Genomic DNA, 27,518 nt, shown 5'->3' on the forward strand with positions numbered 1-27,518 from the left:
ATCTCTACACAAAAGGCAGACCCAGCGCCACAAGCTCCGCAACACAACGTGAGCTTGTAGATCTAATGTTTTGACACGCCCAACGTATAGCGAGGTGGAAAGTGGTTCAAATGAGGACAAAAATAACAATGTAATCGATGTCAGAATAAAACTAAGGCACACAAAAACTGTAAAATAAGGATTAAAGTTCTCAGTCATTTTAGCATGGAAACCAGCATGTTGCTTCTATGGAAGCAACACATGGATATTTTAATTATCCATAATAACCAGAGTAAAACCTTTAAAGGTTTTTAATGTGTTTTGTACTATGGATAAATAAAATATCCATCAGCAACATTTTTCAGTCGAGACATTCTATTCTGCTTTAAAAATCCTGGGACTCAAACTTTTGACCTTTGACCCAGGAAGAAGCTCCTGCTATGTGTCCTCTATCCTATTCACAGGTAGGTTCATCAATATGTCTGACAGGTTGACCTGTCAATCAATCAATGTGATCAGAACTCCCGTCAAACTGCGATGTGAAATGATATGAACATTTGTGGAAATTAAACTTCCTGATGTCGATCGATTTTAACACACTCAGAAACATGCACACACGCACACTCGCAGACCCACACACACACACGTGGTGTTTTCATATATTGCATAGATCCACAGATCAATATAAATCATCGATATAAAGCTGTAGAATTCTTACATAAGGCAGTAGGGTGCAGCCACACACGCATGCACGCGCGCACACACACACACACACACACACACACACACACACACACACACACACACAGTGTTTGTGACAGGCCGTGTATTAAACTTGCGTGCACGCGCACGTGTGTGTGTGTGTGATAATCACAAAGTTATCAATAACTTCTGTAACTCGGCCAATAATAGATTTAAATAAATATAGTTTCAAGAGGAAAACGTAATAAAATGCATGAACTCTTTTGCTGCCACCGCGTGGCCACTGGTGCTAGTTAGCTTGTGCCGGGCCGGATTTGGGGCAGATTTACTACTACAGGCACTTCCGGTTTCCCGTCTCTTCTGAGAGAAGAGGAAGAAATGGCTAATGTTAGCATTAGCACACAATATCTATGTTTCACCGGAAACGTTAATATTTTAATCGTGATGCCGTGAAAAACACAAAACGAATCAGATCCGAACCCCGGATGTCTGATCAACGCCACAGGCAGCGCCATCGTTTGTTAGAGAAAACAAGCGAGAGAAGAACGTAATTAGAACAGGACTCAAATCAATCGATCTACGAGATAGTTGGCAGTCAAAGAGTTTCAATTATGCACATCTAAATGTAAGTTTGGCCAATTGTGTATGAGAGACACACTCGCACACACACACGCACACACACACACACACACACACACTCACGCGCGCGCACACACACACTCTAGGGGTCAACGAAGGACACCATAATGTAGCGGGTGCCCTGGGTGGTGGGCAGACCCTCGTGGTAGTGGGTCAGTCGTCCAGGGTGCATGAAGCTCCACCCCTTTTTGGGTGACTCCACATTACAGTCGTAACGCAGGAACCTGCAGCCGCCTCCCTGTAGAGGGAGACAGGTGGAGAGATAGACAGGACAGACAGACAGGTGGAGAGATAGACAGGACAGACAGACAGGTGGAGAGATAGACAGGACAGACAGACAGGTGGAGAGATAGACAGGACAGACAGACAGACAGGTGGAGAGATAGACAGGACAGACAGACAGGTGGAGAGATAGACAGGACAGACAGACAGGTGGAGAGATAGACAGGACAGACAGACAGGTGGAGAGATAGACAGGACAGACAGACAGGTGGAGAGATAGACAGGACAGACAGACAGGTGGAGAGATAGACAGGACAGACAGACAGGTGGAGAGATAGACAGGACAGACAGACAGACAGGTGGAGAGATAGACAGGACAGACAGACAGGTGGAGAGATAGACAGGACAGACAGACAGGTGGAGAGATACAGGACAGACAGTCAGACAGGTGGAGAGATAGACAGGACAGACAGACAGACAGACAGACAGGTGGAGAGATAGACAGGACAGACAGACAGGTGGAGAGATAGACAGGACAGACAGACAGGTGGAGAGATATACGGGACAGACAGACAGGTGGAGAGATAGACAGGACAGACAGACAGGTGGAGAGATAGACAGGACAGACAGGTGGAGAGATAGACAGGACAGACAGACAGGTGGATAGATAGACAAGACAGACAGACAGACAGGTGGAGAGATAGACAGGACAGGCAGGTGGAGAGGCAGACAGACAGAAAGGTGGAGAGACAGACAGACAAAGGATATATTAATACCTTCAATTCTAAATGCATTACTAGCTAATTACCCTTTCGCTAAACTCCAACCCGGAAGCGATTGTCCAATGCCAATCCAAATAGTTATAGCAACCGTTGCTAAGCCGGGCAAGCTTCTGTCACCTCATAGCTGTCTTAACCTTGGCCGGTTAAGACTGATATGAGGTTAGGGGACTTATGTGGCTGGTTAAGACTGATATGAGTTTAGGGGACTTACGTGGCCGGTTAAGACTGATATGAGGTTAGGGGACTTACGTGGCCGGTTAAGACTGATATGAGGTTAGGGGACTTATGTGGCTGGTTAAGACTGATATGAGGTTAGGGGACTTACGTGGCTGGTTAAGACTGATATGAGGTTAGGGGACTTACGTGGCCGGTTAAGACTGATATGAGGTTAGGGGACTTACGTGGCCGGTTAAGACTGATATGAGGTTAGGGGACTTACGTGGCCGGTTAAGACTGATATGAGGTTAGGGGACTTACGTGGCTGGTTAAGACTGATATGAGGTTAGGGGACTTACGTGGCCGGTTAAGACTGATATGAGGTTAGGGGACTTACGTGGCCGGTTAAGACTGATATGAGGTTAGGGGACTTACGTGGCCGGTTAAGACTGATATGAGGTTAGGGGACTTACGTGGCCGGTTAAGACTGATATGAGGTTAGAGGACCTACGTGGCTGGTTAAGACTGATATGAGGTTAGGGGATTTAAGTGGCTGGTTAAGACTGAGGTTGTTGTTAGACTTAGGGTTTGTAATAGTCGGACAACACAACGTCTCTAACGGCAGCCAGTAGGCTCCAGTATACGTGCAGTAGATAAGATCGTCTTGATAAGTAACCTACTGGTGATTATCGGTTGAATCATTTCAGTTGAATCCGCTAGCCACAGTGAGCTCCACAACTGTGCGTGCATGCGTGCGTGCGTGCGTACCTGGTAGTCGTTGTACTTGTTGTTGAGAGCGATGTTTATGGTGAACGTTGACGAGTCGTGGTGCGGTCGTAGAGACGGCTGCTCGTCTGGACGATACCGAACCACAAAGTTCATTATAGCCTGGGCCTGCAGCGCAGCGGGGGAGGAGGGGGTTAATACTGTACACACATATGTTTGATGCAACAAATTCAGACAAATTGCAACGTTTCGACCAACTAGGTCTTCATCAGCCAAATATCTGTCTCCTGGTCTGTGTGCGTGCGTGTGTGTGTGTGTGTGTGTGTGTACCTTGGGGTAGTAACCGGGGTACAGTTTTTCGGTCACAGGGACGATGTAGTCTTTGAGGAACTTGAGCCACTCCTTCTCGAAGCCGATCTGGTTCATGTGAATGTCCACGGTAGGCACGTTCTCATAGCCTCCGGCTAGACGCTCGTCCTACACACACACACACACACACACACACACACACACACACATTTGAAATGTTTATTTATGTCCACATAATGACAAGTACAGGAATACCTTGTACAAAGGACATAAACACTGCCAGTGCAGTTTGACAGTGGGAGAGCAGCCAGTTACAACGTGCATGGACGGCAAAGCATCGTTACATACAGTACAGCTGACATGTCGGACACAAGGCAGCAGACATAAATCATGGATAAAGGAAACAACGCCTCCTCCAAATTGAGCGGCTTCCTATAATGGCTGAAACTGAGCAATACCTCGCTAACTAGTGCTTGGCTCTCCTTTTGGAAAGGCCGGCCATTTGTAAGCCCCTCACAACCAACTTATGCACATGCCCTAGGCTGCCAAAGATAAAAACTAAAAGTTTACATCTGTAGCCTAGCTGTGAGATGGTCTGCACTAGCTGCTGATACTTCAGCACTTTGGTTAGAAAGGCTTCTTCCAGGCTATAGTCAAAGGTACAGCCAACGTTTACGCTGCAGACAAAGCCAACTGGAGTTGTGACAAATCATGACAATAAACACAATGTTTTGGGCCGATCAAATAATTAGAAAGAAGGAAAAAAGGCAGGTTACAACACATTTAGTTTTGTTTTTCTTCTTACGTTGTTGCGTCCACCAGACCATTCTCCATAGTCCTCCATGGTCTCCACCAGGTCGTCACACATCCTGTCTGAGAAGGCTGGGAACCAGTAGACATCTGGACAGGGCTGTGCACGCACGCACACACACACACAGACACACAATGTTGGTCAGACAGTTCTGGTCAGATAGACCAGGGGTGCGTTCGGAAATGCGCACTGGGAGCGCACTCGCCTATTAGTTTGCATTGCACAGTGCGCTCAGTGCGCTATTTCCGAGGGCGCCCCAGTTGTTCTCAACCTTAGGGTCGCGCGAGACATGGCTAAAGCATTTTCAGGGGGTCCCCAGCTGTGACCTTGACCTACTCATTAATGAAACAATTACCGTAATTTCCGGACTATAAGGCGCACCTGAATATAAGCCGCACCAGCCAAATTTAGGGAAAATCCCAAATATGTACGTATACAAGCCGCACCGGACTATAAGCCGCAGGTGGCCCCCTAGTGGCCGTCACGTTACCTCAGAGCCTTAGATGGCTCTGCGTTAGCTGTAAAAATCCATAGATTAGCCGCACCGTTGTATAAGCCGCAGGGTTCAAATCATGGGTAAAAAGTCGCGGCTTATAGTCCGGAAATTACGGTAGTTCTTCTTTTCACTGTTTGTCGAAAACCCAGTCACTGATTTCCCCCCACCCCCGATCATTGTCTGATACCTCATACTCTCAGCCAATCCATTGAAAAAAATCTGCAATTCATTTTCCCCATAGAGATCAATTATTCTAAGCCTAGACTCAAGCCTTCCCAGGATGCTGGTGAACCATGCTCATAACTCTGTTAACCCATTTTGGTGTTTTAAGCATTATGTTGTGCTTTAGCTACTGAAAAATAGCAGATTTACAAGCTCATAGCGTGGCACCGAGTGCCACGCTACGAGCTTGTAGGTCTGCTATTTTTGAAAAATCATGAAAATGTGTCGCAAATCTTTGAATATATATATATTCTTTATATAACGCTTTTAACTCAAATCTTTATTTGAGTTAAAAGCGTTATTTTTTCAGAAAACTGTCATGGTTTAGAAGGCATTTCTTAATCGACATCAGTCTAAAAAATTGGTTAATTTATTTTTTTAATTAGTAGTATATCATATAATTAAATATTCAATTATTTAAAAAAAATCACAGAATCAAGAGTGTTATGGTCATGATTCACCAGGATCCTGGATGGCTTAGAATAATTTATTTTTGTAAATCTCTGGGAAAAACGAATGGCTGACTTTTCAGTGGAACCAGTAAACCACACCCACTGCAGTGACCCATTGGTTGAAGTCCAGACTGATTGTAGTTTTATTATAGACGTTAGAATTACCTGTTGCACAAATGCAGTAGAATCCTCCTCGAAGATCTTGGTGTAGTTGACGTTTACATATTTCTCCTTCCAGTCCTGTGTGCACACACACACACACACACGCACACACACACACACGCACGCACACACAGGCTATGAAGATAGACGAACAAACAGAAACAGCGAGTGTTTGCGTGTGTGTGTGTGTGTGTGTGTGTGTGTGTGTGTGTGTGTGTGTGTGTGTGTGTGTGTGTGTGTGTGTGTGTGTGTGTGTGTGTGTGTGTGACGAAAAATGTTTGTCGAGTCTGTCGACTACCTTATTTCACAGACGAAAACGAAATAAAGATTTGTTCAAAGCTAAGCTAAGAAGACTAAAACTATGACTAACTATCAGGGCTGTCACCGACTAAGGTAAAGGTAAGGTTTTACAGTAAAATCTGATTAGCCAAATGGTTAGTGTGTGTGTGCGTGCGTGAGTGCGTGCGTGCATGCTTACCATGGGGTTGTCAAAGATCTGCCACATGTCGGGGTGTAGTTTGGACGTGTTGTAGTTTGCAGACGAAACCAGACGACCAAACTCATCACGATTTGATACAAACATAAACACTCCCTGGAGAGAGAGAGAGAGAGAGAGCGAGCGAGCGAGAGAGAGAGCGAGAGAGACAGACAGACAGAGACAGACAGACAGACAGAGACAGACAGATGTAAATTAGCATGGATTTGGTTTTTTTAAGATATATTTTTTGTGGCGTAACTGGCTTTCGCCTTTATTTTATTTTCTATACAGGGATAGGTATACAGTAGGCTCACAGGAAATGGGGGGGGGGGTGACAGGGCCGAGTAAGGGCCGTCGGGATCGGGAGTCGAACCCGCGGCACACTGCCAGACTGGATTACCAGCCAAGGTGGATCGGGAGTCGAACCCGCGGCACACTTCCAGACTGGATTACCAGCCAAGGTGGATCGGGAGTCGAACTCGCGGCACACTGCCAGACTGGATTACCAGCCAAGGTGCCCAGACAGCTACGCCAGCCGGCCAGGCCATGGATTTTTTTTTTTACATCCAATGTCGCCTCAAGATCTTTGAATGTTATGAACTATATACAAACCACAGTTAACGTTTTCAAACAACATCACCGTTAAAATAATCTACTAACTGCAGCGTCGCGCACGCACACACACACAGTACCTGGTCTCGTACGGTCCGACAGAACACCATATCAGGGTCCATTCCCTCCTGCTCATACAGACTGACGTGCTTCAGTTTGGATCTCAACACACTGCCTTTGATCAGGTACACCTGGGTTATGTAGGGCACGTTCCATAGGCCACTACGCACACACACACACACGCAGAGAGAGAGAGAGGGGGAGAGAGAGAGAGAGAGAGAGAGAGAGAGAGAGAGAGAGAGAGAGAGAGAGAGACAGAGACAGATACAGAGAGAGAGAGAGAGAGAGAGAGAGAGAGAGAGAGAGAGAGAGAGAGAGAGAGAGACAGATACAGAGAGAGAGAGAGGAGGAGGGTATTAATGTTATGATCTCATTTCAACATTTGAGCAAGAACGGTGCAGCACTAGTTGGCTGTCTAATTCATTTTAGTTACTCTGTTTTGTGTTTTTGCTACAAGAGAGAGACTTTAAGAGAGGTTTAGGGTCAAGCACTTTGAAGTTGTCCGTTTTAAAGCCACAGTAGTTGGCTGAACTTTGAATTGTGATCTCGATTCTTGTGGAGGAAATAAAATCGCGATTCACATTTGAGCAAGAATGGTGCAGCGCTAGTTAAAACGGTTGCATATACAGGACAGGTAATGCACGGTTAGTAAGTTATTTCCAAGAGGTTTCCAGAAGTGTGTGTGTGTGTGTGTGTGTGTGTGTGTGTACGTGTGTACTCACACTCTCTTGCCCTGGACGATGTCGATGTAATCCTCTGAACGAGAGTAGAACCCCTCTGGACTCAACGCTCCCCAGAAGTTGGACCACAACTTACCATGTCTGGACAACATGGGGGCTATCACCGATCTGGTAGAGAGACATAGACAATTACACAGAGTGGGGGAGAGAGAGAGAGAGAGAGAGTATACATAGTACATCAGTACATACTTGTACTCCTCTATAAGTATGCATAGTACACCAGTACATACTTGTACTCCTCTATAAGTATGCATAGTACACCAGTACATACTTGTTTTCCTCTATAAGTATGCATAGTACATCAGTACATACTTGTTTTCCTCTATAAGTATGCATAGTACATCAGTACATACTTGTTTTCCTCTATAAGTATGCGTAGTACATCAGGGTTGATGAGAGCCACATCCGAGTCCACGCTGAAGTAGTAGTCACACTCTGGAGCCTTCTTACACGCCTCGCTGGAAGACACGCACGTACACGCACACGCACACACACACACACACACACACACACAAACACACAATATAGAATTTGAGTGTCATATTAGTGTCTAGTGGTGTGATCTTCTAATACAGATGGTTCACAAACAAACAGGGATAGTTCCAGTAGTATTAATTGTTCTAGCCCGGTCTAGTGGCATTAATGTATACAACTAACACAGCCATGGTTGGTTCTACTATCACTATTTGTTTTTTCTTTACTCACACAGCCATAGTTCTGGCCTGGTCCTGCTTAAACCCATTTAGACCCGAGGACGATTCTACAAATGCCTTCTAAATTTAAACAGTTTTCTGAAAAACCCATGTTTCTGTGTCACTGGTTCTCTAACATTTTCATGTCAAGAACCCCCAAGATTATCTGTATTCGGCCGCCGACCCCATCTGAAAATATGTTGTTCCAGGGACCCGCCCAGAAGCAAAGATTTGAGTTAAAAAAGTTTGCTCTGAAAGAATATATATTCAAAGATTTGCGCTGCATTTTTTTCAAAAATGCAATAGCTCGTAGCGCAGCATTCGGTAGCGCGCTATGATCTTGTAGATCTGCTATTTTTCAATAGCTAAAGTATAACATAATGCTTAAAACACCAAAAGGGGTTCCCGCCCCAAATGGGTTAATGGTAGTATTAATATACATTATATTGTACTCACACAGCCATAGTTCTGGCCTGGTCCTGCTGGAGGTTCTCTTCAGGTCCGACCAGACGAGCATCAGGAAACAGAACCTTGTTTTTCTGCCAGAACGCCTCGATGTGTTTCTCATGATAAACAACCTGGAATATTATACAGATATTAGTACATTAAATGTACATTAAATACTGGATGTTTTTTTTATGCCAGAAACAGATGTGTTTCAACCTAAAATAGAAACACATGAATACATTATAGAATAGGTAGAACACCTGTAATATTCATTATAATACATTAAATTGCGTGCATCTGCGCGTGTGTGTGTGTGTGTGCGTGCGTGTGCATGTGTGCGTCTGTCTGTGTGTGTGTGCGCGTGTGTGCGTCTGCGTGTGTGTGTGCGCATGCGTGTGTGCTTATGCGTGTGTGTGTGTGTGTGTGTGTGTGTGTGTGTGCGTGCGTGTATCGTACATTGTTGTGAATAAACAGACGTATTTTCTCGACAGGGTAGTTCAAGGTCGTCAGTCTGTTGAGGAATTCTTCCAGGAAGGCAGTCGGCTGCTCGATAAACACCGCTACGTGCACCACGGGCATGTCTTCATCCTACACACACACACACACACACAAACACACACACACATTAGGCATTTAGCAGAAGCTAAACAAGGTAACACAAGCAGTGGCGTGCACAGACATTTAGAGGGGCAGGTGCTCAAGTGAAAAAAGCAGCGCGTGGAACCGTCCAGTTGCCTTAATTAATAGTGTGAGATTTATAGATTTTGGGGCCTAAATAATATATATATATATATATATATATTAATTTTTTTAAAGGGCACACTGCTGTCCAGAGGGCAAGGGCAGGTGGTGCTCTAGCACCCCCTAGTGTCTATCTGTGCACACCACCGAACACAAGGTAATACATCAAATACATAGAAATAGTCGTCTAGGGTCATAGCTAAACCAAGAACCATCCAACAGTAGAATATCAAAAGATAGCTCCCCTCAAAAATATATTTTGTATATATTTTTTTTACAAAGTCATTATTTGAAGACCTTTTTAAGCGTCGTACGAAGCCAACTCGAGTTGTGACAAATCATGACAACAAACACAATATTTTGAACCAAACAAATAATTACCTAGAAGAAAAACAACAAAAGAAAGTGTTGTAACCTGCCGTTATTTTCTTATTTCTAATTATTTGTTCGGCCCAAAACATTGTTTATTGTCATGGTTTGTCACGGCAAAGAGTTGGCTTTGTCCACGGCGTAAACGTCTTTAAATAAATACTTTTTGCGCACGCAAAGGATTTAGAAGACATTTGTAGAATCATCCTCAGGTCTAAATGGGTTAAGAGCGTCTGATAAAAGCCTACATTGTGAATGTGAATGTGTAAATTGTTATACGTACAGCAGTGTTGTCCAGGATCATGAGGTCGTCGTCGCAGATTCCACATCCGTTCTCGTGAGTCCATGCCGTAGGAACGTAGTTACCTAGGTAGTTTAACTGGAGCTACACACACACACACACACACAGGATGAGTATTTATTTAATCACTATATGTTTCTTGAGACAACAGTGTTGTTTTCTCGTCGACTAAAACCAAGACGAAAAATGTTCGCCGACTACCTTTTTTCCCACTGACGAAAAAACTAAATGGAAACTAAATTAAAACTAAGCTATGATGACTAAAACTAAGAATAAATATATTGACAATTTTGTCAACAAATAAAAACTAGACAATGTTAGGAAGGGACTAGTGGACAAGAGATCCAGTATAAGTCATTTTACAATTAGTTGCATGCTGAAAATAGCCGATATACAAGCTCACAACGTGTGAGCTTGTAGATCGGTGTAAAATCAGTCATTATAACGTCATCAAGGCCCGCCAAAACACATTTTAGTCGACTAAATCACCTGTAGATTTAGTCGACTAAAATCGTATGACATTTAGTCGACTAAAACTAGACAAACACTAATACATTCCAGGTGACTAAAACTAAGTGAAAACCATTCAAGAGACTACGACTAAAACTAGTGCTGCCAAAAACAACACTGGTGCACAAACTGCACATATAGTCAGCCGACTCAGCCCTGCACATAACTGGTACACCAGTGCATGCGTGCGTCGTCAAAATGTTTGTCGCACGACAGCTGGGAGACAGTTATGTAGAGAATCCTGACGAGGCACTCAAAAGGCACTCAAATGAGATGTTAACGTCCTGTAAGTAGACTTAGAAATAAAAAACTAGCGTTGACTAATCGTTACACGTGACTCTTATTTTGAAAAGGACGTCAGAGAACAGGAAGTTCCGTTTCAGTTGTAAACAAGCCACCATGACACTTTTGAAACTGAAAGGGAAATTTACGGTTCTTGCTGTCAAAGTGCTATAGTCGCTATTCGCTAAACTACGCGGCCATACTTACAATATAAAAAACATGCATCTGTCACTTGAACAACACTGGAATTACATGGAAGCTGCAGCAGTAGGCGAGTAATTAATTGTATCTGCGTTGGAACGTTTGTTGTGGTTTCAGTGGTTGAGCTGCTAACAAAACGTCCTCCTGCTGCTTAACGACATCCTGCTGCTTAACGACTACAAATACACCTGTCTGTGACTCTGTGTACTAGTGTAGCTTTGCATCTTTGTATATTTTGCATCTGCCCCATGTGAACGCAGCATAACATTGTGGCAGAGTAGAAGCGCCCCCCCCCCACCCCCTAATAATATGCACCCCTGCATTCGTTGCCGTCGGGAGGAAACCTCATAACTCTCTTTTTTAAATGCATAAATCAGTGTTATTGAACGCCCTTTAAGTCTCTGTGTTTTGAAAATATAGAACCAATGGAAAGTAGTAAAACAACGCTTTGGAGAAAACCTCTCAACTCCATTGGACCCTCAAACAGTCTGCTAAAGCAGCTAACTCCACCACCGCTTACCCTCTCATGCAAGTAATTGACAATATATAAACTCACAACACCAACTTTGATTGGGCAGTATTGCTTTGAAAATATAAGGTTTTCTTAATTTCCTGTATAATGTATAATTTTCATTTCCTGAAAAGTTAAAGAGTTAAAGAGGTTTCTTCCAATATAGAAATACCCTGGCTGTTACAACTTACAAAGCACACTTTTTTATCGCGTATAAGCACCAAAGTGTCGGCTTGCTTACCTTGGTGGGGCCGTTTCCGTGGATAACAACAGGAAGTGTGTCATAGGCTACGTTCCGCGCTCGAACCCTGGACTTCTCAAACTTTAACACCACCTCCTCTGGAGAGAGAGAGAGAGACAGAGAGAGATTATGAATGAATGAGAGAGAAATTATGAATGAGAGAGAGAGAGAGAGAGAGAGAGAGAGAGAGAGAGAGAGAGAGAGAGAGAGAGAGAGAGAGAGAGAGAGAGAGAGAGAGAGAGAGAGAGAGAGAGACAGAGACAGAGACAGAGACAGAGACAGAGACAGAGACAGAGACAGAGACAGAGACAGAGACAGAGACAGAGACAGAGACAGAGACAGAGAGAGAGAGAGAGACAGAGACAGAGACAGAGATTATAAATGAATGAGAGAGAGGGAGAGAGAGAGAGACATTATGAATGAAATGTAATAACTTGTGTGGCTTCTTGTAGAGATGACATTCCGCCAGTAGGTGGCAGTCATGGACTACTCCATAATGGAGTGTATACAGAAGCAAGTTCCTACAATAAGACCACAGTGTTTTCAGTTTCACCTCAGTGAATCCATCATTTTGACATTTCCTGCCTTGTATTTCCATACAGTGAAGATTGTGGGGAAGCAACAGGGGAGGGAGGAATGACAGGAACCAATCAGGGGAGGGAGGAATGACGGGAACCAATCAGGCTGCTCTACCGGCTACTCCAGTGGTTCCCAAACCGTTTCATGTCACGGACCCCACATTTGAAAAAGATATTCCAGAGACCCCCATAAGAGAAGATTTTTATGGATCTAGCAGTGATTCCCAAAAAGTCTAATTTCAAGGACCCCCCAGTTTGACCTGCATTCGTCTACGGACCCCCCATTTAATGGCATTTCTATCTCTGGGACCCACAATTTATAGTGTAAAATTAACGATATTTTAACTCTCCGAGTTACAGACCCGTAAGGGTCCATTTGTACACTCTCAGAGTTACAGACCCATAAGGGTCCAGTTGGTTCCAAACTATCATTTAGCTGGGGACCCCCTGGAACTCCCTCAAGGACCCCTGAATTCTAAAGTAAAAGTCCAGAATTCTAAATTTACCTGAGTCAAAGTACTACTCATTGTGCAGAATGTCCCATTTCAAGTTTTCAAATGTACAAACTCGAGCTCGACGCATTGTGAGGTTGTAGATCGGCTATTTTCAAATGGCCAAAAATGTGTGTGTGCGTGCGTGAGTGTGTGCCTCACCAATGGCTCCATTGAGGTTCTGGAAGATTCTGGATCGATGGTCCAGAGTCATGTTGTACTTGGTCTGAGGACAGAAAATCAATCAGTGACTCAATCAATCAATCAATCAATCAATCAACTTATCTGCTGACTGAGCAATCAGTCAATCACTGGTGATGTGATCAACACATTGTATGTAATGATCAGGATGTTTTGACAGGTCTGTCAGCAGACATTCCATATGTTGACTACGTTCTTAGTTTACTTTATGATCCTTGTGTTGTTCTCGCTTACTGTAAATCACTCTGGATTAAGAGTTTCTGCTAAAATGCCGACATTGTAAATTGTAGTAGTAATACTAACCCGTTGGGCCTTATCGAGGTAGATCTTGGTATAAAACAGTTGGTCGTCGTCGTTGTCTTTCTGTTTCCACTGCTGAACCAAATTACTTAGTTCTGGAGCGTAGCCTATGAAACCTACACACACACACACACACACACACACACACACACGCACACAAAATATATGAATAAGATACTGTTCTATTTGCAAAGACAAATACGTCTGTGCTTGTGTGTGTGTGATTATCTTTGCTCCGGTGAAATATAATCAGCTGTCGCCCCAAGTACCGTCCCAGTCCAACAGTTAATGGCATTTAAATCTCTGGGACCCCCAATTTATATTGTAAAATCAATGTCAATCAATGTTACAGACCCATAAGGGTCACATTTGGTTCGAACCTATCATTTAGCTTGGGGACCCCCTGGAACTCCCTCAAGGACCCCTGGGGGTCCCCGGGACCCCACTATAGGGTACATACCTCCAGAGTTGAGGTATCTCTTCCCAGTGTGCACCACAGGGTATTTGGTGGCCAGTCTCTGGTCGGGCCAGCAGAAACCTTCTGCACTGAACACCATCTTGTGTCCAAACCTGGAGAACTTGTGTAGCATCTCCTCTGGACCGGAAGCTAGGATCACATCATAACTACACACACACACACACACACACACACAGAGAGACACACACGCACATACACACAGACACACAGAGACACACAGAGACACACACACACACACACACACACACACACACACACACACACACACACACACACACACACAGGGTTAGAGCAGGGACAGACAATTCAATACAGTATAAATAATGTTTGTGTACATTTTTCTATGAAAGGAACTTCCAGCAATTATTCTGTAACTGATGCAAGATTACATGAGAGAGAGACAGAGATATATATAAATAGAGAGAGAGATTACACGAGAGAGAGACATAGGGATAGAGAGAGAGAGAGAGAGAGAGAGAGAGAGAGAGAGAGAGAGACACACACACACACACACACACACACACACACACACTAGTGCTTATAAACCCTTGATACACCCATAGAAACACACACGCAAATACAACCAGTTATAACGATACATAACAATTTACGATTTAGCCATTCATCAGAGGCTCATAATCCAGAGCGATTTACAGTAAGCAAGAACAACACATGGTGGTGGTAATACATCAAATACATAGATCATAAGGAAGCTAAGAACCTAGCATCTGTCTAACAATAGTACAGTAGGAGTATAGACTATAGGGTTAGGGTTAGGGACTGCCATTGGACTTTTTTTAATTTACGTTTTTTTTTAATGTCATATGAAAGCAGGGAATCATAGCTTCAAATTGACATATTGGTTGTTCAGTTTGACCCACCAGTTTTGGAGCTTATAGAGCAATGTCTTGCAGAGAAACAGCGAGTTGAGAAAACAGGCTTGAAAGGTTCACTTCTGTGGACTAACATTACACCTATAGCTACCGTACATGTTTAAGCATTTATTTCATATTTACATGTCGATTTCAGATCTGACACTTATTTCAGACATGTATGTGAAGAGTCTGCCTGTGCTATTAACTCATTTTGGAAAAAAAAGAAAAAAAATGTTTTTCTCAAAAGCTGGAATTTGCGCGATGGCAGACTCTTGTTTCCATCGGGGTCCTTCATAGTCAGTCCCCCCAGAAGCAAAGATTTGAGTTAATAAACATTTGCTCTGAAAGAATATATATTCAAAGATTTGCGCCACAAGTTTCACGATTTTACAAAAATAGCAGACCTACAAGCTCGTAGCGCTGCACTCGATGCCGTGCTATGAGCTTGTAGATCTGCTATTTTTCAACAGAAGCATAACATAATGCTTAAAACACCAAAAGGGGTTCCCGCCCCAAAATGGGTTAAAGTATTCAGCATTCAGTGAGTGCTAAATCAATCCTGACATGCTGGATTTCAGCTAACAGCAACCCATGAAAGTCCACTGGTAGAAGGTGTGACATTCACAATGTACCTGCCTCTGGCTATTGAGGTAGGTCGGTTTTCAGCGGTGCCAGAAGAGAATAGATTATGTAATGTTTAAGTAATGTATGTGACCTAAATTATGTGGGAAATTAATTTCATGTTATGTTTTATTGTTCCTTGTATGATGATTTGAAGGTTTCACTATTTGAGGCAATGCAGCAAAAACTGAACTATTCTGGGAAGATGATGGTCAGAAGTTAGACTGGTTATTTCAATAATGAAGTATTTAGGACAGCCCAGTTTGTTTCTAGAGCCTGCAGGTGTAGAAGACAATCCCAGCTCTTCAAGTAGGTACATGTGTCTCCTGTCACAGGCCTAATGGTGTATTTTAATCTATCTATCAATCAATCAATCAATCAATCAATAATTTAATTTAATTATGTAATCTGCCTTGTAAGGATCCGGGGTGTATTAGTCAGGTTGGTACTATTCACTTGATCATTGTTTGCAAACCGTCATAAAGACAGTGGAAGAGGTGATTGTTTAGCAATGTTCTGCACAATCCCACCGAATAGGCAGGCATGTAACTGTATGTACAGCATGTAGGCTACAGTGCACGAATGGATCAATTCAAATGAACATTAATGTGCAAAACAGGGTGCTTATAAACCCTTGATAACACCCATTGAAACACACGCACACACGCACGCACGCACGCACACACACACTCTGATGCAAGATTACATGAGAGAGAGAGACACTGATGCAAGATTACATGAGAGAGAGAGAGAGAGACCAACAGACAGACAGTACAGTGGTCTGTCATTATTGTGTCTGTGTGTGAGCACGTGCGTGTGTGTGTGTGGTCACCATAGGTTCAACCACAGTCATAGTAGCTCTGAATAGAGCACCGAAGTCTGAATGGGTGAACCAATAGGATCCACCCAGAAGTCACACTATCGGTTTCTAACTGGCTCGCTTTACAGTAGCTCTCGCTCACTCGGCGGACCAACGTATTTGCCCTGTGTGAATGCGGTTATAGTGTGTCTAGGTAGACCATGCAGGGTGTGTGTGTGTAGACCAGGGTGTGTCCGTGTGGTGTTTTGTGTGTTTATTAGGACAGGTGTGTCATGTTTCTCAATGGGGGGGGGGGAATAAAAGAGAGAAAGAAAGTGAAAACAAAGAGAGAGAAAAGAGACATAGAAAGATGATATCTGTCTGCAACATTCAATTTCGAGTAGACCTATATCACTAAAATAATTCTGATTCTGATTGAGAGTCCAAAACAAAGTAGCCCTAATAGCAATGTGACCCACCTGTCTACAAACAGGATGACCTTGTCCTTGTCGTCAGAGTGTTTGAGCAGTTCCTTCTTCAGCCAGCGAACCTTCTGTCCTCCACCGACCGTTTTGGCCACGTCCCCCCCCTTCCACTCCTCGCCTAGACCCAGCACCTGCACGCACACAGACACAGACACAGACAGTTAGACACAGACACACACACACACACACACCAGGTTATCAACTGTCAGTCACTTCTACGGGATGCACCGAATGGGAAATTCTTGGCCGAAACCGAATACTGAATATGATCTTTTTTGTATCAGTTTTTGTACCATTGCTCTCATGGCTGTACCTTTGTTGTATGTAGAGCTACATGATAATGGCAAAAAGACATGATTACATTTTGATCACGTCATCACGACAAAATAGTATAGGTTACGAAAGGTAACACCCTGTTCTTTGACTATTCGGTTTCCGGCTCTAAAATCAAACCAAACCGAATATGCATTTTTCTGAGCCACTATTCGGCCGAATAGTTTTGTTGGCTGAATATCCGGTGCATCCCCAGTCATTTCTCTGCGTAGTTAGGTTGTTTGTCACATTGTGGTGCGTGGAGTCGTGGACATGGACTGTCTATCTACATATCATGTCATGTCTAAGAATGTCCAATGAAATGTCCAATGAAACTCCTTGCAACTGCCATGGTTTTAATGGTTTTGTGCAACTACTGTGCAACTACTGTACATGCATGGCAAATCATCGGTGCGGTTTGGGCATAAGATGTTGAATTTCCTGCCATCCAACCGTCCAACCATCCAATCCAAACTAGGTTAAATATCCCTGGCGAGATTGGTCTGGCACTCCTCCTCAGTGTGAATTACATTTCGCTCACTCCGGAGTTGTGCGTGACCAATCGCAGCCCAGTATTCAAAGTGAGACTTTTTTGCTGTGACGTTGGAATCCGCTTGTAACCGAAATTAATCTTCCAGACTAATATCTACGCAGTGATGTTAGTCTGGCCATGACAGGCTAAAGTTGTCGCCAGGCTGTGTCGACTCGGAGGCCAAAAAGAACCGATCTGCAAGCCATCAACAAATAGTGCCGTGTTCTTAGCATGTAGATTTACTCTGTGTCGTTTATAAATTAAGACATTAACCAGCACTTATTACTTGTCTGAAATCTCAACTCTTCAGACTCTCCCGTAGCACTTGCCCCCCCCCCGTGTGTGTGTGTGTGTGTGTGTGTGTGTGTGTGTGTGTGTGTGTGTGCGTGTGCGTACCTTCACAGTGTAGTTGAACTCAGTGGCGGTCCTCATGAATCTGACATAGCCGTCAGTCTCCTCTGTTGCTGCAGTGATGACCAGCAGCTTATCTACACACATACACACACACACAGTTCTCATTAATCACACGTCATCAATCAGATGTTTTATACATTAAATCGTAAGTAAGTAAGTACCGGTAAGTAAAGTTTATTTATAGAGCACCTTTCACAGACAATTACAGTCACAAAGTGCTTTAACAACAATAAAATTAAAACAAGTCAATAGTCACACAAAAAAAGTCAAGAACTAAATCTAATAAAGTAAGACAAAATAAGTAAGAAAAAGTAAAAATAGAGCAATCAACATTTAACATTTAACCAGGCCGCCTATTTAAAAAGGTGAGTTTTCAACAGTCCTTCCATTTCCACAGAATCCACAGTTCTTAGGTGGAGTGGGAGCTCATTCCATAGCCTAGGGGCAAAACCTGCAAAGGCTAGATCGCCTTTGGTTATTCGTTTTGTCTGAGGAACAACCAGCAAAGCCTGTGATGTGGATCTCAGTGACCTTCTGGGCACATACGGTCGGAGCAGGTCAGAGAGATAAGGAGGTGCCTGGCCATGGAGGGCTCGGTGTGTAATAACTAGAGTCTTAAAATGTATTGTGTAATAAACTGGGAGCCAGTGTAGGGAGGCGAGGACGGGTGTTATATGACAGGATCTCCTGGACCTGGTCATCAACCTAGCAGCTGTATTCTGCACCAGTTGCAGGCGATCTAATGCAGTTTTAGACAGACAGGTAAACAGAGAATTACAATAATCAATTCAAGACGTGTCGTGATGACACAAATGCATGGATAATATTTTTCTTTTTTTTTATCCCACGATTTTGTAACCCAGTTTTCTTTTTCACCCAGTGCCAATTATCTAATGTAATCCTGGGCGCTACACTTCCTCTGCCAACCTGGGGGGGCAGCGGACTGACCTCATGTCTCCTATGCATGAGGAGTCCAAGCTGCTTCTTTTCACCTGACAGGGGGGAATTTCCCCGGCCGGACGTATCGCGTGGAAGGGACACGTTATTCCGACCAGTTCCTTTCCCCTCCATCAGGCGCCCCGGCTGGCCAGGGGGAAGTAGTTTTAGAGACCAGGATTACGGCATGTTTTTGTGAGGGTATCTACCCTAGGGGACACGGGGAGAACATGCAAACTCCACACAGAAAGGCCCTATCGCCAACCCCCGCCTCGGGTATGGGCACTGATGACGCGGAGGAGGGAACACGCCGCCAGTGCCCACAGCGTCCCCAGCGGGAATCGAACCCAGGACCTTCTAGCTGTGAGGCGTCAGCACTACCAACTGTGCCCACGGATAATAGTTTCTAACTCCGGGTGTGAAACAACTGATCTTAGTTTGGCAATGTTACGAAGGTGATAAAAGCAGGTGCGCGATACAGAATTAACGTGTTTGTCTAAAAGCATGGACTGATCTAAAATAATGCCAAGGTTTCTGGGGTTGGTGCATACGTTCTGTTTTAATGACCCTAGGCGATCGGCAACGTCTGCAGCAACCCTACTTGGGGCAACAATTAAAACTTCTGTTTTGTCTGGATTCAGTTGCAAGAAGTTGCTAGACATCCAGCTCTTGATGGCAGTAATACATTCGTGGAGTATGGTGATCAGGTCAAAGTTTCGTCCGACGTACTAACAGACTAACTGACTGACAGGCATTAGTCCGACACCCTACTACCACCACAACCCCCAACCCAACCATACAACCTCACAGTCTCCACACTGCACACAGACACAAGTTACACAACCCCCCACTGACTAACAACCCCCCCCCCCCCCCCCCCCCCCACACACACACACACACACACACACACACACATTCCAACATGTGTCTTATCCCGTTGCTACTGTTGTCTGTCTGTCTCTCTGTTCATGAAAAGGTTGATATGCGTGTGTATTAATCAGACCTTTTTAGACCAACTACAGTTAACGGTATCTTGTCACTCAAAAATCAGACCTTTAGTGATTATATTATTAACTCCATCTGTAATCTCTAACAGATCTTTAGTAAATTATACTCTCTAAAGTGTAACTACCTTTATCCCATTCTGGGCGGGAACCCCTTTTGGTGTTTATAAGCATTATGTTATACATTAGCTATTGAAAAATAGTAGATCTACAAGCTCCACTGATACAGAAATTGATACAGGTATTTCAGAAAACTGTCAGAATTTAGATTTTTTTTTTAAATTTCGGCATAAATGGGTTAAACTAGTTACAGACATCTTGTCACTACTCTAAACTGTCTGTGTCTTTCCTTTGTATGTGGACTATATCTGCTGTGCTGCCTCAATAATAATGATTGATTCTATCTATCAATGTATTGTTATGTCCAAGTCCACACCCCCAATGTTATCTTATCTGTCAGACGGCCAGCCCTGATTGGATAGAAATCAGTCCCATGGCTGTAGTAGACAATAATATTGTCTACAGCCATGGGACAGATTTTGGGAATCTCAAAACCATCATATTATGATGGTTTTGAGACAGTGGGTTAGATAACCTTTAACCCCAGTTAACCTTTGAACCTGGCCTCTTTTATCGGCCCTGTTTTCTGCACGGTTCTCTGAGCGGCCGGCAGAGGAGACTGTGACGAGAAGTGTTACGTTCAGTGGTTAGCAACATTACCCGACATCGGCTAGCTGCGGGAGTCTGTAGTAGGCACATAGGCGCGCACGTCTTATATTTAGTCCACTAAAACTAGACTAGCACTAAAACATGATTCCAGGTGACTAAAACTAAAATTAAAACTAAAATCTAAATTTGCTGCCAAAAACAACACTGGCCAAGTCACTATAGTCTACACTGTAGACTCTACAGCCTACTTCTCAGGTCACACATGGAGCATTGATATGCACGAGTTGCGTCCGCAGCTTTTGTATAGCTTGGTCAAACTAAAAGGTGCGAATGGGGCAGCCGATGTAACCATTGTTGTCGGAGCCTAGGAACCCATTTAGTTTTTTTCTCTTGCCTATAGCCTAGCCCATTTAGACCTGATGACGATTCTTCAAATGTCTTCTAAATCCTGACAGTTTTCTGAAAAACCCTATGTTTCTATATCAGTGGTGCTCAAACTATTTCATGTCAAGGACTCCCAAAATTGTATTTGGCCGCCAACCCCCATCTGAAAAATATGTTGTTCCAGGGACCCCCCCCAGAAGCAACGATTTGACTTAAAAACGCTCTGAAAGAATATATATTCAAAGATTTGCACCACATTTTCACAAATTTTCAGAAATAGCAGACCTACAAGCTCGTAGCGCGCTACGAGCTTGTAGGTCTGCTTGTTCTACGAGCATGACACCAGTGTGTATATACAGTATATATATATATCTATCATATTATGAGCCCATCCCTAGCCTCAGGGCCGTATGTCAGGACTCACAAAGAATGTAACCTTTGAGGAGCATTCCTCCGATTCTCACAGAACTACCCTTGTTGTGTCCTCACCTGGCCTCTCACACTCACACACACACACACACACCCCCACTGACCCCTGTGTGCGTGCGTGTGCAACTGTGCACGCAGGCATACCCACGCAAGCATACCCATTCACTGTATTGCAGAAGTTAGAGGAAGGAAGAGAGACTGAGAGACAGACAGAGAGAGACAGAGAGAGAGACAGAGACAGACAGACAGACAGAGACAGACAGAGAGAGACAGACAGAGAGAGAGACAGACAGAGAGAGACAGACAAGAGAGAGAGACAGACAAGAGAGAGAGACAGAGAGAGAGAGACAGAGAGAGAGAGACAGACACCCCTGTGTCTTTTGAGTGGTGCAACCACTCCAAGGAACAGCAATGTCCGTGTCCGCCTATGTGTCTGCCTATGTATGTGTTAATGAGCACGTGAGTATGACTATTAGTACCAGTAGGGGCACTGTTGTGCTGTACGGTTGCCTGCTAATGAGAGAGAGAGAGAGAGAGAGGAGAGGGGAGTTGCACCACTCACACGGGTGTGATCTTTTCTTTTGAGATCCACTGTTTTAATTCAAACCGTTTACACATTATGTTAAATGTCACACACACACACACACACACACACACACACACACACACACACACACACACACACACACACACACACACACACACACACACACACACACACACACACACACACACACCCCCCACCCCCCTCTGTGTGAAGCCCAAAACACATACAGAGGTGTAATCTATAGTAAACAACATGTGTATTCTAGATCCTCTGCTTACCCAGCTGTCTGTCTGTCTGTCTGTCTGTCTGTAATTATCTAACCATCCATCTACAGCCCTGGTTCTAAGAAGTTCTAAGGTTCTAAGATCTACAAGTAAGTTCACAAGAAGAATCACAACACAAATGTTGTCAGAACTTCTCTAAATGGAGGACTCTGGCACCACAACATTTCACAGGGGTCTGTGGCCCAAAGCCATCTAATAGAAGAGTTACGATATTGAGGGGTCAGAAACCAAGCGCTCGAGCGCTGTTCAAGCGCTGACCTACGGTATCTACTATCTACCTACCTATAGATCTACTCTATGATGGGGATCTACAAAGACCTATTTTGAGAGAGCTGGCGTAGAATAGATGTGGAAAACGATTCAGGAATAAGGTTAGGTTTAGACATAGTTTTACTGAGGTTACATTTAGGAATAAGGTTAGGTTTAGACATAGTTTTACTGTCAGGTTACGTTCAGGAATAAGGTTAGGTTTAGAGTTAGACAGTTTTACTGAGGTTACATTTAGGAATAGGGTTAGGTCTAGGCTGCTCATCTCTCTCAGCTAAGGGGTCCCTGCTTCATCTGTCTCTCTGCTAAGGGGTCCCTGCTTCATCTGTCTCTCTGCTAAGGGGTCCCTGCTTCATCTATCTCTCAGCTAATGGGTCCCTGCTTCATGTCTCTCTCAGCTAAGGGGTCCCTGCTTCATGTCTCTCTAAGCTAAGGGGTCCCTGCTTCATCTGTCTCTCAGCTAAGGGGTCCCTGCTTCATCTGTCTCTCAGCTAAGGGGGTCCCTGCTTCATCTGTCTCTCAGCTAAGGGGGTTCCTGCTTCATCTGTCTCTTAGCTAAGAGGTCCCTGCTTCATCTGTCTCTCAGCTAAGGGGTCCCTGCTTCATGTCTCTCAGCTAAGGGGTCCCTGCTTCATCTGTCTCTGAGCTAAGGGGTCCCTGCTTCATCTGTCTCTCAGCTAAGGGGTCCCTGCTTCATGTCTCTCTCAGCTAAGGGGTCCCTGCTTCATGTCTCTCAGCTAAGGGGTCCCTGCTTCATCTGTCTCTCAGCTAAGGGGTCCCTGCTTCATGTCTCTCTCAGCTAAGTGGTCCTTTAGGGCAGTGGTTCCCAAACCTTTTCATGTCAAGGACGACCCATTTGAAAATAATATGCCAGGGACCCCCCATAAGAGAAGATTTTTACAGCTCAGTCTAGCAGTGATTCTCAACCCGTTTAATTTCAAGGACCCTCCAGTTTGACATTAATTATTCTACGGACCCCCATTTAATGGCATTTCTATCTCTGAGACCCCCAATTTATATTGTAAAATCAATATTAATTTAACTCTGAGAGTGTACAAATGGAACCACATGGACCCATTTGTACACTGTCAGTTACAGACCCATGGCATAAGGGTCCAGAATCCAGATGGTTACAAACTATCATTTACCCCCTGGAACTCCCTCAAGGACCCCTGGGGGTCCCCGGACCCCACTTTGGGAACCACTGCTTTAGAGGGTTCCAGGTGGTCCACCAAGATAAATAATGATGGAGTTTTTTTCCTTCTTTTTTTTTTACCTTTATTTAACCAGTAAAAAAAACACATTGAGACTAAAGTCTTAGTAACCAAATGGACCCTTTAACTCTTGAGAGTGCAACATGAAACCAAATGGTCCATATTGCTTTCATTTTACGCTCTCAAGAGATACATAATTTATATATATAAAAAAAAAAGATCTACTTAATTTACAAGTAGTCTACACAATTAGAGAATGTAGAAGAATTGTTATTTTTGATCAACGTTTGGCCTGTCAATCTCTCCTAATGGCACCAACAGCAATACAGCATGGAATTATGGACAAAATCTGACAAAAAATGTATCCAACGACAACAAGATATTCTATTCGTTTTGTGTCTTCATGAGCTGAGAGGCTTAATATCATCGGAAGGTGATCCGTATAGCTCAAATGACGAATACATAATGGACCTGACCTGATATGGAAAAAGGTTGGAAACCACTGATAAAAAGCCACATAATTATTCTCTGTAGACAAGCTTTTAAAGCTGGACAAAATCTAATCCAACAACAACATATTCTACAGTTTTTGGGGGGTCTGAGAGTCTAAATCTCATCAAATGTTGGTGAATAATAATAATGCTGAATAAATAATGGACCTTAGACATGAAAAGGGTTGAAAAACCCACTGATTCAAGCCAATTATTAATTAAAACATGTAATAAACATGTTACATGCATGTTTTTCCAGTAGTGTGTAGTGTGCGGAGGTCCAAGACAGACCAGCGGCTCGCTGCTCACTGTCTGCCCGGGCCAAGGGGCGCCGTGAGGCGGTCTTACCTGCGGAGAGCTGCCGCTGCTCGGAGCTCCAGACGCACAACAGCAGCACACACAACAACAACATTATTATAATTAGTATAAATGTGTTCTTAAACTACATTAAACTTCTCTCTGCGTGTGTGTGTGTGTGTGTGACTGTGTGTCTGTGTGTCACGAATCCATGTGTGTGTGTATTTGGTTGTGTTCCCGTCCCAAGTATCGCGGTGTATGGAATGTGATGGAGGAGAGAGAGATTTTTCGAGTAGTTTCCACCCCCGAAGCCGCGCCCCGTTCCGCCCCCCCTCGACCAATGGGATTCCCGGGATCCTCCCCCTCCGGCCGCGGCTCGACCAATCAGAGGCTGGACGACTGGAACGCAGTGATTTTTCTTTTGGTCTCAGAAAGTTCCTGAAAGTTTTCTGGTGAATCCGCTGCCACGTCTGAGGGTAGAGAGACATAGAGATTACAGAGACAGAGAGAGAGAGAGAGAGAGAGAGAGAGAGAGAGTGAGAGAGAGAGAGAAAGTGGTTCTCAACCAGTGGCCCAGGTGGTTTCTCAGCTAAATGATGGAGAGAGTTAGGGTAACCAAATGGACCATTTGGTCCCTTTATAAAGATCTTTAACTCTTGAGAGTATAAAATGAATGTTAAGTAAATGCAAAAACATTGAAATATTGCTGTCAACTTTCAAAAGTCTATAGAGGGTATGCGTGTGACATCACGCGCATACCCTCTATAGACTTTTGAAGAGAGAGAGAGAGAGAGAGAGAGAGAGAGAAAAGGAGCAGCACAACTATCAATAAAGTTAGAATTTGAATACTGTGAATTGTGTTATATTTTGTGTTTGTTTATTCCATATACACTGACTAATTTTGTATTTTATTCCTGCTTCATATTTATTTATTCCGTCTTAATTCGTTCCACATATAGCCTATAGGCTTGCTTGAAACGTCGTTCAAACTTCAACGTAACGTTCCCAAACCAAAAGCAATTACAATCAAAACAAAATGATTTATGTACAGTTGAAAGGGAACATAATATAAATGATGTGTATCATTCAGAGCTGTTACATTACAATGGTCTAATTAGCCATTAGCCCAAGCCCAGGCCCTTGGACCCTCAGGGGCCCTTCAGGGAAACTGGACTGCGCGGTACTGGGTTTTAGGCTCCTTGGGGACGTTCATTGGATGTTGATTGTGTAAATGTGTATGTGCCCCCCCCTTCCCCTCGTGAAATCTAACTTTAATACAACAGGACAATTTAGGTGGGAGCAAAGGGGGAAATTGCTCCCCCTGGTGGCCAGCCACTTCACCACTTTTTAACCTACCCGACTTCTCACTAATGTTCATGATAAAAATGCCACATTTGTCTGTCTCATGGGAGGGCTGTGGGCACTGGGCAGTTCAGAAACCCGTCCACGGTGACATCATCATTAGGTGGATCTTTTTTGAAAACTATATAAATATATATTTTTAAATATTTGATTTGCATTATCGTGAGAACAATGGCTTCCATTATCACTTTGAAACTTTTCAGGAATAGAAAGCCTGCCGCTTCTATTAGCTTGGACATTTTTCAATGTACATTTTGATACCTTTGTACCAATACTTTATTAGTTTTACTCAAGTACATTTTGATTATTGGCTATTTCCCCTAATATAAGCCCTCAATGGGTTTTTTTTTTTTTTTACTAATTCGCTTATTTCCATCGAAATAAGTAGTAAAGTGTGCCGCTTGGGATACTATTTACATTATGAAGAGTTGGTACATTATGAAGTTTTTGAGCGATGGAAATAAGCAAATTAGCACAACACCCCAATGCCCCATTCAATTCAATGCAATTCAATTCAATTAATTTATTAACTTATGGTAGGGGAAATAGCCAATAATGCGCTTTTGCACAAACACAAACAACACCTGGACCTCTTTGGTGAGGACGTAACAACTACAAATAAAGGTAAGAAAGCCTTCTGGTATGGAATTCTCCTTTAAGTAAAACATGCGAGTACTTTTTCCACGACTGTGCATATACATATATACGTGGGGATAATGAGTAAACGCAAAGATTCACAGGCAAATACATACATTTTATTGGAGCGCACAAATTGGATGGACAAACTGTCACTGTGACATCACAAATACAGACTTAACCACACATTTAGAGATGAGGTGTAGCGATATGGAACGTTGTGAAGCGTTAAAGGCATAATGTAACACAGCCCCGGGGTTCCAGGGTGTCCCCATAGTCTGGAAAACCAGACCATACTATAGTCTGGCCAATACGCAACATACTAATTCCTACACGGGTTGTGCTTATAACCACGCCCCCGGGCAAGTTAAGTTTACTGAGGTTAAGGTTAGGGTTAGGTTTAGGTATAGTTTTATTGAGGTTAGGGTTAGGGTTAGGTTTAGGCTGTCAATCACAGCGACTGGCCAATCACAGTGCGTCGACTGCACAACCCGTGTAGGCTTTGGTATGTCGCGTCCAGTACAATGAGTTACAATCACTATGTATATTTTGGCTATTTGGAAAGTAGCAGATACAAGCCCACAGCAAGCGCAATGTTACAAAAAGAACAACAAAAAAAATCGGATGGTGGTCCGTGGCCATTACATTTGGGGGTTCTTGACACATGCGTGTACATGAGTGACTGTGTGAGTGACTGATTGAGTGACTGTGTGTGTGACTGATTGTGTGTGACTGTGTGACTGTGTGAGTGACTGTGTGAGTGACTGTGTGAGTGACTGATTGAGTGTGAGTGACTGATTGAGTGTGAGTGACTGTGTGAGTGACTGATGCGTGTGTGCGTGCGTGCGTGTGTCTGTGCGTGCGTGTGTTAGTTGCTGTGTTTCTGACAGACAAATCTCATCCTGGTTGAACAGTGCAGGTCGTTCATTCTTCCGTTGCTATGGTAATGAGCACAGTCCTCGGTCCCGCCCAAGCCGTGCAACTCCCAGTTATCTGGTTGGTTGGGCATCCAGTGTCTGGAAACAGGAAACAGGAAGTGACCTAGTTAATTCCCCCTTCCTCTGTAATA

General features: G+C 43.7%; 1 protein-coding gene across 1 annotated transcript; it reads right to left on the reverse strand.

Annotated features, from left to right (window-relative positions):
* On the reverse strand, positions 1-24,700 carry plod3 (procollagen-lysine, 2-oxoglutarate 5-dioxygenase 3). Its single transcript, XM_083788387.1, has 19 exons — positions 24,503-24,700; positions 17,912-18,003; positions 16,666-16,802; positions 13,874-14,037; positions 13,417-13,529; positions 13,075-13,138; positions 11,844-11,941; positions 10,081-10,182; positions 9,144-9,275; positions 8,697-8,818; positions 7,902-8,006; positions 7,531-7,656; positions 6,829-6,970; positions 6,137-6,250; positions 5,662-5,736; positions 4,321-4,425; positions 3,537-3,683; positions 3,249-3,374; positions 1-1,558 (listed from the first exon to the last, which is right to left on the reverse strand). Exons 1-19 carry the CDS (start codon positions 24,564-24,566, stop codon positions 1,403-1,405), a joined length of 2,184 nt encoding a protein of 727 aa, XP_083644513.1. The 5' UTR covers positions 24,567-24,700; the 3' UTR covers positions 1-1,402.
* Positions 24,701-27,518: the final 2,818 nt, after the last annotated feature.

The sequence above is a fragment of the Protomyctophum parallelum genome (assembly GCF_964188405.1).
Source record: "Protomyctophum parallelum genome assembly, chromosome: 18".
In the NCBI taxonomy this organism is placed as follows: Eukaryota; Metazoa; Chordata; class Actinopteri; order Myctophiformes; family Myctophidae; genus Protomyctophum; species Protomyctophum parallelum.